The 12,425-nt window shown below is 37.1% G+C and overlaps 1 protein-coding gene across 1 annotated transcript; it reads right to left on the reverse strand.

Moving 5' to 3' along the window:
* Nucleotides 1-837: 837 nt before the first annotated feature.
* On the reverse strand, nucleotides 838-12,304 carry stx3a (syntaxin 3a). The gene is made up of 10 exons (XM_068320844.1): nucleotides 12,094-12,304; nucleotides 11,059-11,133; nucleotides 10,868-10,967; nucleotides 10,384-10,458; nucleotides 9,570-9,640; nucleotides 8,524-8,632; nucleotides 7,455-7,528; nucleotides 5,241-5,375; nucleotides 2,920-3,030; nucleotides 838-2,300 (listed from the first exon to the last, which is right to left on the reverse strand). The coding sequence occupies exons 1-10, from the start codon at nucleotides 12,121-12,123 to the stop codon at nucleotides 2,223-2,225; spliced, it is 858 nt and encodes a 285-aa protein (XP_068176945.1). The 5' UTR covers nucleotides 12,124-12,304; the 3' UTR covers nucleotides 838-2,222.
* Between the last annotated feature and the right edge of the window lie 121 nt (nucleotides 12,305-12,425).

A 12,425-nucleotide genomic window follows, 5' to 3' on the forward strand; every position in this document is an offset into this window, starting at 1 on the left:
TAACCAGCCTTGTTTACAGCACACATCCTGTTTTCAGCTAACCCATTAGTATTATTGGTAGAAAAGCAATATATATATATATATATACATATATATACAGTATATTAGTTTGTTCCTTCCTGGGGAACCTGGATAGAAACAGGCCAAGTCAGAAGAAGAAAGCCTGTGATTCAGATGATGTGGTCTCTGATGTGTGGATTTACGTATATTGACATCATTTTAGAAAATAATTGCAAAAGTCAACTTCTGTGTTTCCCATGGATAGGGGTCTGCATTAATTTACTGTTTACTGCACCAATGTATCTGCATCAATTTATCAATTCACAACTGATTTACTTTATCTAGATTTTTTGAACATTGGATGTTAGAAAAATGGAGTTTACAGCAGCTGGATCTGTACAAGAAAGTGGCACATTAACATTCACAGGGGTTCTAAATACAGCTAGGTTAATGATTCAGTTCTTGTATCATAATGCAAAAATTGTTAAAGCTGAAATGGAACAGCATTCTGACACTACTACAGAAGGCTTTGGTCACTCCCGTGAAGTCAGTCAGGCTATTTGTGGATCTACTGTAGAACACAGAGAAAGATGGAAATGTCAGAGATCATTCTGAGCCAAACCGTGGCCTGAAACAAGACTACTGCAGTTCTTTAAGAGGAAAAGGAACACACACACACACACACACACACACACACACACACACACACACACACACACACACACACACACACACACACACACACACACACACACACACACACACACACACACACACACACACACACACACACACACATTTGTTAAAGTCAAAGGACTCTTTAAAATGAACAATCAACAAACACCTAAAGCAAGAAAACACCTCAAGGCAGTGCCAGTGTGATAAAATATAATACAAATGTTGTAATATCCTTTTCTAATCTGACAAACTCAACCACTGATCTGTATGTAATTGGTTCCACATCTAACTGAAGCATTTAGTTTGTCTGAAAATGGACTTTCTTAAAATTGCGTGGTTCAAGACCTACAATGGAGTCACTGCAGATGCTTATTCAGAACATGACATGTTTGTATTGGAACAGTATTAAAAAATCCACATGAAAACATAGTAACAGACAAACATAAAAAATAATAACAACAACTGTCTCAATACTTAGGATACTGACTTCATATGCATCACAATGATGACCAGTCTGGTATGATCTAGCTGGGCTACAGCGATATCTGTGAGACGTCGGTACATTTTCATTTCATTACAATGTTAAGAGCAACTGCTTCTCAGTTCTTTGTCATTCATAAATCCCTTCATATTATTTCCTGCATATGACAACAGTTTTATATCATTACTATTTCTATCAGAGTGAAGGCAGATCCTGAAACCTTAACAATGTCTCTTAAATCTTTGAAATTGAGATAACAGTTTACAGCTTCTTTTTGAATCACTTTTACAATTTTCTTCCAGGTTTGACAGTTTTATAAGGAAACATTTCCTTTTAGTCAAAAGGACACAGAGATGCATGGGGCATGCCAATGAAATTAAATCTACTTCATGTGGGAAAAAAAATTAACAAAGACCTACATAGTAGCCTACATTAACATATAATTAACCAAAAATGTTTTACCCTGTTAGGACAGGAAAGCTGCCAGGTTAAGACCATATTTTCTGTGGTTACTTATAGTCTCTGCACAATGAATGACAAATATCTTTATGATCACTCACCCTGTAATCTAAACTCAGCACTCATAAAAAGATCTACATTTTTATACCAACATTGTTTGACAACCACTGCACATATTTATATTTAAAGTTATACTAAAACAGATGTGAGGCTCAGGAAGACCAAAATATGAAGAAACAGACAATTTATGCAATATAACAGCTCTATAATACGTCTAGCATCCATGAAGTTTTTAATATAATTGGGCCAGGAGGTCATTCTAAGGTTGTTCTGTTACCCTGACATCGTACAGTTATCCGCAAGCTAAAGAGCTTTTTCATAAAATAAGATATGTTCTACCAAATATCTCTCTGGATATATTGTTACTTATTCAGACACGTGAATTTAAACATTGATCACTCTGAAAAGGTAAAGAAAGTAAGAAAATAACTTACAAAAGATAAATAATACAGCATCTATTTCTACTGAGTTGGAAAGTCGGTGCCTTTCATTCTTTAGTGTATAGATTCAGCTGTTCGGTGGCTTCATGGTTGGTTAAAATATTTTATTTGATGAAGCTGTAGACAAATAAGCCAAGGATAACCACCAAAATCACACAGCAGCAGAAGATCATCATTTGTTTCTGGAAATGAGAAGAAAAGGAAGCATGAGCATAATCCACACACTTCAGTGTATTTCAAGTCACACAAGGCAAACCAAGACTGAGAACATTAAATCCAATTTATGACCAAATTAAGGAGGAGCTCAAGGTCAAACCCAGATGACCGAAGAACAGATCACAGCAAATTCTAAACATAATCTGTATCTCAACATACTTACATAATCTGTAATTTAAAAAAATCTATTAATGACGACAGTTTTTTTTGCCATATTAGACAGTCAAGGCATTTCCCTAGATTAAAATACAGTGTATGAAATGGCATCACGAGTGGTTTCCTTGCTCTGAAATAAACATAGTTAAATGTATTGAGGTAAAGAGCTCTGCAATCAAACAATTCAGGTTGAAAAATGGGAAATACAACAAAAAAGGTAATTATGCTTGACCAATGTTGCTTTCCTAATTAAAGACAAATGAAAGAAATTAATCTATTCAGTAAATAAAGGTAAGATGTTCAGATCTTTTAAAAATGATCAGATGAAACAAGCTCATAAAAAACATAAATCCCTACAAGTATCTTGAACTACTGGGACTTGAAACATGATTTTAATAGGTGAACACATTTGAAACAGTTTCATCTTACCCTGCGTGCTTCCTGCTGGAATTTTGCTGCCTTTTTAGTGTCGGCCACTGCCCTCTCTACAAAGCCCACTGATTGGTCCATGTTGCTCTCAATTCTGTCAATCATACCACCCTAGAGCAAGACAAGAAAGGATAGAAAGAAAGTGAAAGAGGAAAGTACAGATAGACATATTTACAGACATGCCTTTTGTTGGAATGTGGAAACAGAAAGTCTTCATTGAACATGCTTATGTTTTTGGTGAATAGTGAGCAAAGTTAGAAAACAGTCAAAAAAAAACAAACAGCTAAAATATATTGTGTTAATAATAAGATAATAGCATCCAAAAATAAAATCTGTTTCTACAGTGTTTCTATAGACAACCAAGTCAAAGTGGAGGCTCCAACTGTCCAGTTTTCTGTGATGTGGATGTTTTATTATGAAGTTGGTTATTACAAATTATATTAACAGTGCAGGATATACAGTACTGTACTGTACTTACCTTTTGCAAAGGAAACCTATTACATAATTATGCTGTGTCCTTAATTCTTTGCGTCGACTCAATTAAAAATTTGGGCCTGAATCTCCAGGAATAAATTGTGTCAAGCAATGTAAAGACTTTTGCTTTGACTTTCAAGTGTTCCCACATTCTTGTTTTTCAAGTTTAGAAAACCTACATGGCTACAATAAGCAGTGATGTGCGGTGAGGTTCATGGCTGGTGAAGCACTGACTTCATCATAATCAGATGAAGATGTTTACAAACATATGAACCTACAGTGTAGCTTATTCACCATTTAATAAGCAACAGTGAATGGGTTATTTTTAAAGTATCATAGCAGAATTATTTACACATACAAACTGTAACACACGAATAAGCACATTTGATTAAAAAAAAACGTGTTATGTTGTTACCTACATATTTTATATGTTATGTTTACTTATAGATGAAATCCATTCGCAGCTCTTTCAGAACAAAATTATCAAAAAAATTTTGAGTTGAGATATGTAATCCTCCATTTTCATAAAGTAAGGCAAGGTGAGCAGAAAACAAATGAATGGCTGCAGTTGATTCGCTGAATATAGATCACATGTGTCAAACTCAAGTCCCGGGGGCCAAATGTCGTCCACCACATAATTTTGTGTGGCCCGCGAGAGCATAACAGGTCAGAGTGTCTAAAAATAAATACAGTAGGTCAAAAGTGTGCTTTGACCAAAACTACATTTCCCACAATGCAGTAATTAAGCCCATTTTAACTCTCACAAAAATGTTTTGAACAAGGTTAATGTCCTAACTTGTGTTTGATGTTTTTTATTCACTTGGATAGTTTGATCCTTGATTGGTGAAGTTTTGTGGGCTTCATAACTTGACAAATATAACAGAGCAACCAACAAACGTATTTTTTTCGTGCAACTAATATTTGTAACTTTAATAAGTAATAAATTCAGAGTTATTTAACATTAAGGAGTAGTTACACTTATATTACATTACACTGAGTTACATTTAATTATATTTGTCAGTTACATCTGGCCCTTTGAGGACAGCCGTTATGCTGATATTGCCCTCGCTGAAAATGAGTTTGACACCCCTGCTATAGATTGTAGTTTGCTTTCACTTCTATTGCCGAGGAAGAAAAATCTTTGGCCAAATCCCTGGGCACGCCGTTCTCGTACCATGAGAGAACGGCGTGTCTCACTTTGTGCCTTTTACCAGCGGTTTCAGGATCGCTCAACTCAAGAAAGACGTACTACACACATACAGTTGTTGACAAAAAAACCCACTACATTAATATCTTAGCTAAATTACGGAAATTTAGTTCATAGAGCAAACATGTTTGAACATTTTAATAGTGACATATAGAAACAGCATTACGGTCTCACTATACAGCATGCTAGCACTGCTAGCCGAGCCATTGTGCAATCCATGGTGAGGCTCGGCTGGCTGGTGTCTCACCACAGGTCTCTGCTCAGTATTTCAGCAGTAAACGTGAAAATTTGGCAATTTTGAGTAAAAATGATGTAAAATGTGTTACTTTAAACGAAAAAAAACTATATAATACACATCATTGTATAAAAACTACCATTTAATTTATTTCTTCCATTTTCCATTTTTTTCTTTTATGATGGCAGGTGAGGCCGTTCCTCACCTGCCTCCCCTGACCGCACGTCACTGACAATAAGGGTGTAAAACAATAAAATAATTGCTGCATAATACTGTTTTTGTAGCACTACCAACAATTCTACCACTACTACTACTACTACTACTACTACTACTACTACTACTACTATCCTATTTTTCAATTTCAGGACTGTTCATTTGTGTCATGTGTCTGTCATGTGTGTTTACCTGGTTCTCAACCAGCATAGCAATATCCACAAACATGTCATGGAGCTCTTTGATGCTGCTTTCCAGCCTCATGATGTCCTTGTGACGAGCTTCAATTTCATTCAGGGCCTGCTGGTTAATCTTAGAATCCATGATCTGGCGAGGGATGAGGTGTGTTGTGGAATACACATTAATACAGACAACAAACAAGCAAAAAAAAAAAAAGCCATAAAAATGTCCTCTTTGTATCAAGGACATGGCTTTACTGTTTTGCAAGATGTAGAAAAATAACATTGTAGTTATGTACTTCCTTCAACCAATGAAATACGAGTTTACATTAACTGTATGTCTTTCCACGCCCATGGATGGAATATAACTGTATTAAGTGGAGAAAAGGAAGTAATCAATAAACCAATTGATCAACGATTGATCCATCCATCCATCCATCCAACCATCCATCCACCCATTTAAATCAATTTGTTTACAATAGTATGTTAATCAATGAATGATGAAAATTAATTTAGAGAATAATACAAAGAGTATTTAACCAAATCAAATATAGGTAATGTATAAATCTATACATCCACTAACTGAGATGGAAAATCTCAAGAAACTGTGGGAAAGGAATACAGACATAACACCAATGATGGCTAGTGGACCTGAGAGTAAACTACATCAGTCTACCAAAAGAAGGACCAATAACCATCTCAATGGCAGACAGCACCAAGTCCCAACGCGATCCACATGTACTTCCTTAAAATATTAACTACCCTCCATGGACACCTTGCAACAGAGATGAAGCAGCTGCTAAAGAATGGGAACAACACATAAGGGTTAACCTCACTGCTGTTTGACATAGTAGCTAAATCATTACAAAGAACAACTATGGATACTGAGTCCATACACTCTACGTGGATAAAATCATGGAATTAGTTAGAAATTGACTCATGGGTCCACTTCACCAGGAACTCTAATAGCAATAGAGATGTCATTCTGATGAGATAAATCAAGTAAACCACAGCCAAATACTTCCAGATAACAGGTAACAGTTCTTGGAAAGACAGTTGAATGGTAAAAAGAAGATCGGAGCCATCAATAAAGAGTGGACAAATAATTTCCCTAATGGGATTAATAAATGATAATTCTTCTCCTTCTCCTTCTTCTTCTTCTTGTGTACTGGTTCACAGTTATGTTGGAAGAGGAAGATGCCAGCTGCAAACTGTTTCCACAAAGCATTCAGAGTTCCTTTCACTGGAACAAATGAGCCAAGTCCAGCTCCTACAAAACAATCTCACACCATAACCCCACCACCACCAAACTTTACACCTGGCGTAGTCAAACAAGTATATTGTTCTCTGCAAGTGCCAAACTCGTCCATCAGATTGCCAGATGGAGAAGTGTGATTCGTCACTCCAGAGAGCATGTCTCCATGGTTCTAGAATCCAGTGGTGACGTGCTTTACACCATTGCTTCTGACACTTTGCATTGCACGTGGTGTATGGCATGGATGCAGCTACTTGTCCATGAAAACCCATTAACTGAGGCTCTCTGCAAACTGTTCTCGAGCTAATTTGAAGGCCACATGAAGTTTGGAGGTCTGTAGCAACTGACTGCAGAAAGTTGGTGACCTTTTTGCACTACAGTATACGCCTCAGCATCCGCTGACCCCGCTTCCTCAGTTTCCGTGGCTTACCATTTTGTGGCTGAGTTGCTGTCATTCCCACTCACTTCCACTGTCTTGTAATAGACAGTTGACTGTGGAATATTTAGGAGCGGGGAAATGTCACGACTGGATTTGTTGCACAGGTGGCATTTTATCGTAGTTCCTCAATGGAATTCACTGAGCTCCTGAGAGTGACCCATTCTTTTACAAATGTTTGCAAAAGTAGTCTGCATGCTTAGGTGCTTGATTTTATACACCTGTGGCCATGAAAGCCATTGGAACACCTGAATGTGATTATTTGGTTGGGTGAGCAAATACTTTTGGCAATATATTGTATTAGCTTATAACAATACTAGAAAGAAGGGGCACAAATTGATTGAGTACCAAGGGTACCACAAAGACCACAAAACTAATGTGGTCTTTGTGGTAGGAGGAGGGCTGGGACCTACAAAGTTGGAGAGTAATTTATTAACAGAACTGTGACCAGTATTGTGTTGAAACTTTGCAATAATACAGCGATGAACTGTGTGTTAATTAAATATCATGTAATCCTGTAACGGTGTTGGCCTTACCCCTGCAGTGAAGACAGCTGAGTTGCCTCCCTCCAACATCTCTTCTAGCTCCTCATCAGTTGTTGCTTTGCCCGCTGTAATGAGCAGAAAAAGCAATTTAACATTAAAAATAAGTTTACAGCTGAATGGTGTGTATAAATACCGATGGTAGAGACAGACCAACAAAGAGCTGGTTCAAACCCTGTGAATGATTCCCGCTCCCGCCCAGCCACCCGGAGCACTGCCGAGGCGCCCTTGAGCAAGGCACCATCCCCTTTTACAAGTTGCACCAAGAAGGTGCTGCCCCCCAGTCTACCTCCCACCGCATGCCTACAAGCCCCTTGAGTTTATGTGTGTTCAGACCTGCACACAACATACAGTATATGTGCATGTGTGTGACTGACTAACCAGAGTGTGCTATTAATTTCCCGTCGGGGATTACTATAGTATATAAAATAAATAAAAAATAAATAAATAAGTTTGGATGGGTCTCATAGGTGAGAACACGAGCAATTTGTGAGTGGTTCAAAGCAAGTGTTTCCAGTCTCTCATTTCTCCCTGTTCTAAGTGTATTCTCAGAATAATTCTATTTTGGGAAATTGACTATGTGCTGTCCCACACTTTGTAAAAATAAAATAGTGGATGGCTTCATATTATAAAGTTTATAAGAATAATAAAGCAAACAGAAAATATGCCAGGAGTGACACAGAAAGTCAACAGACAGAAACCTATGAAAGGCAGAGACCCGGAAACAACAAAGGATACAAGGAATAATTACAAATTACGGATGTCAGCATGGCTAGAAGGGAGTCACCACCATTATACCAACTGAAGGTATAAGTACCTCGTTTTAGGCTGCTTTAAGACAGTCTGATATTGTAAAGCTGTTGATGTTAATAAGCGATTTATCAGTAAAAGTTGATTGATGGATGGCATGAAGAAAAATATAATGTAAATCTGTTCATAGATCATGAATAGAAATTCAAAAATCTTCAAGTGCCCAAAATGTGTTCAAATGGGGGCTTACTGTAATTGATCACGTCTTCCGTCTGTCTGATTGTAACGTGTATTAAAATCTACCACCACTCACTGATTTCCAGCTGTCGTGCGATTCTGCCTTTGCTCTTATCTCTGAAGTCAACTTGAGCTTCGTTGTATTTTGTCATCACTTCTACAAACTTCTTGGCCAGGATAGCATGCTGGGAAAATAAAATTGCACAAACCATGCACTGTAAAACTTAAATGTATAAGTTTTGAACAGTATGAGAATGTGATATGCATAAAACAGCCGTTAATCACTAATTTATTTGAAATTAATTTAACTTGACCACTGTTCAACGTACAGTATGTGTAAGTTTACCACATGAACACCATTACCACAATAATAAGTAACGATTCATAAAATACGTTTTATTCACTCATTCATTCATCTTCTTAACTGCAGCTTCCTCTATCGTAGGTCGCTGGGTTGCTGGAGCCTACCCTACGGACTTATGGCCGAGAGGCGTGATGCCAGTGCACCACGGAGCAAAATACATAATATGAAAAAGAAAAATGGAACAAGCTTTCTGCAGAAGCATTTAAGGTCTTTCATTTTGACAAACCTCAATTATATTTGCTGCATAAACTTTCTGCAGCAAACCAATGAGTATATTGGTGTATTGTGTTGATCATCCGCTCTCCCATTTTCTTGTAGACAAGACGACTGTAATCATCTCGTCTACAGACACTTATTTGCTTTGCACGTCACGAGTCTGCTGCAGCCTATTCCAGCTGTCTAAGAACAAGAGGCGGGGTACGCTTTGGACGCGTTGCTAGCACATCGCGCAGCCACAAGAAAGACAACCACTCACCCACACACTCACATCTACGGACAATTTGATGTGACCAATCCAATGTTTGAGGATTCTATCTTAGAGAATGAAACCTGACGCTAAGATTTATAATGATAAGGAATTTGTAAATTTCTTAAAACAGTTTCAGTCTCTGATCCTCTGATCCTACAAGTGGGATGAAGACTTTCAACCTGCTAAAAAACAACAACAAAAAGAACACTCTTTAACTGTTTCCACTTTGAGCTCAGTGAAATTAAGGTTAGGTGAACTCCATCCACGTTTGTTACTTAAATTGTCTGACCTGTGATTTGCGTATCCTGAGATCGGCTGAGGCTCGCTCATCTGTGTTTGACTCAAGCTGGCGCTCAATACCTGAGGAAGATATGGAACAGGCAAAAGTGGGAAAAGGATAGCTCTAACAGTTTCAACAGTTTTGCGAATAACAAGATGAAACTTGAGTAATAAGTGTCAGATGTTCAGTCATGTTACAATACTGATTAGAAAACTAGATTTTAAAACATTTCTCATCTGTAACATGTTTGTTAGCATTACCCAATCCATGATAAACCCTCTTTTGGCCAACAGGCATCTAAGCTTGAGAATTTTAGAAATCTTTCTCTACAAACCTTTGTCATCACGACTTTAAAGCCAAATGAAAACTTTTCCATCTTTTTATTCATGTCATTCGTTCAGTTTAAACCCCCAATTAATATCCTGTTTTAATTTGAGACAATTTTTCTGTCAAAAACATTCCCTTATACGGACATACAGACAGGCAGACACAGAGACAGACAGACAGACAGACAGACAGACAGACAGAGATTAATGAATAGATAGATAGATAGATAGATAGATAGATAGATAGATAGATAGATAGATAGATAGATAGATAGATAGATAGATAGATAGATAGATAGATAGAGATAGATAGATAGATAGATAGATAGATAGATAGATAGATAGATAGATAGATAGATAGATAGATAGATAGATAGATAGATAGATAGATAGATAGATAGATAGATGATATTTTATCGTGATGTCATATGGACAGACAAAGAAACATGACTGATCATGTAGCTGTTCTCATTAGTGAAGAATACACAAATACTAACTCTTTAGTTTGTTTCTTGCATTGTTGGCAGACTTCTTGATTTCATTTGTTATGGTTTCAACATCATCTTGTGTTTCTGAAAGTCAAATAAAGAACAGCAGATGGTTATCAGCTTGAAAATATTGAATATTCTTGTGCGTGTGTATCTAGCTGCTTCCACACATAACTCATCCCACCTCTATATAACTGAAAATCTATTTGGTGTTTCCACTGCAGACAGGTCTTGGATGTAGGTAAGGTTTGTGCTGGAAACTGGTCACAGACATTTTCATACATTGCCAATAGATTCTCTAATTTTCCCTGACCAATCAGAGGCCTTCAGTTTAAATTTTCTACATCTCAGTATCAACAGCAGGACGAAGAAAACATCAAGATGAATTGGAACAGCTCTTTCGCACCACCCACAGCTTCAGCCAGTGGAAACATGAAAGTGTAATGAAGAGAGCTGAAGCAAAGAACAGTTTTTGTTTTTATGTATCACTTACTCTGGTCAGACGTGGGGGCAGACAAGATGGTGGAGTAGAGTTTTTTAATTTCTGTGACGCTTTCATCAATCTTGTCAATACTGGTACGGATATCTTCAATCTGAAATGTGCAGACAGACACAGATCAGTAAAAACAACATGGGAATTCTTTGAGAAATGTGAGGAAAAAAGGGATTGATGTGAATAGATACCTGAGCAAAGAAGTCATTCATGAAGGCCTCGTTCTCCACAGGAAGCACAACATCATCCCCTCCAGCATCGCTGTTCTGTTCAATACACACAGGAACGAATTAAGATCGATCGATCGATCGATCGATTTTTCTTTCTATCTATCTATCTATCTATCTATCTATCTATCTATCTATCTATCTATCTATCTATCTATCTATCTATCTATCTATCTATCTATCTATCTATCTATCTATCTATCTTTCTGCCTGTCTGTCTTTCTGTCAATTGATCGACCAACGAGCCTATCAGTCGTCCATCCGTCCATCCATCCATCCATCCACCCATCCATCCATCCATCCATCCATCCATCCATCCATCCATCCATCCATCCATCCATCCATCACAAAGACATATAATATATTTTTTCAAACCGGCCTCCATAACCACTCAAACTAATTATTTTAAAAAGAACAACCACCTCTAGTGTTAATCTAATTGCAGTTACCATGATGACTGCATGCTTGATGCGTTCACATGAAATCTACAGACTAGGCTCAACAAAATTTAAAACTTGTATTTGCTCCTTTATCTCAGTATGAAAGCAAACTAATTTAACTGCTGAGCTTTACATAATATTTTGACTGTATAAAATGGATCACGTGTTTTTAGTTTTCAGGCCAATGTATTTTAAAACCACATAAATAAATTTTATTAATAAATGTAAATAGAAAATGGTTCAAACCACTCTTTTCTGTGTATCTCTGGAATACATTCATTCACGTGTTCATTCACATTCATACTCAGCTTGATCTTTTTCCTAATTTTCTAATAAGAAATCATGAATGCAGTTTATATATTACTGCAATACTGTATTCTATTTCTTGTTGATATTAGTCTAAATTATTCAATGTGTGACAATATACTTTTATATTTTATTATATTACATTATATTATATTACATTATATTACACTATATTATATTATGTTACATAGTTTATAGCGATCTACTAGTGACTGAGCAACAGGTTCTCCAACACAAAATTATGTCTCCTCACCTCCTTTAGCTGCGCCAGGCGGTCCTTCATCTTGACAAGATATATGGAAGGATAGATCAACAGATAGAATTGAATAGCTGTGGAAATGGAGCAGTTTTCCTTTAGTCAACCCAGAAGACGAGCCACAGGCATTAATGTGAGTTACAAGGAATAATTCCAAACTATTTGTGAACAGGTCTTCTTTGCATACATGTTCCTCTCAGTACTTGTAGTGAAGTCAGCCTGAAGCCTCACTAAGCCTCTATCCTCTAAGAACGGATTAGGACAACAGTTTCCAGGACGATAACCCCCCCCCCCCCAACTTCATTGTAAAACATTGTCGGTACTGGTTT

The sequence above is a fragment of the Antennarius striatus genome, chromosome 8 (assembly GCF_040054535.1).
Source record: "Antennarius striatus isolate MH-2024 chromosome 8, ASM4005453v1, whole genome shotgun sequence".
Lineage (NCBI taxonomy): Eukaryota > Metazoa > Chordata > Actinopteri > Lophiiformes > Antennariidae > Antennarius > Antennarius striatus.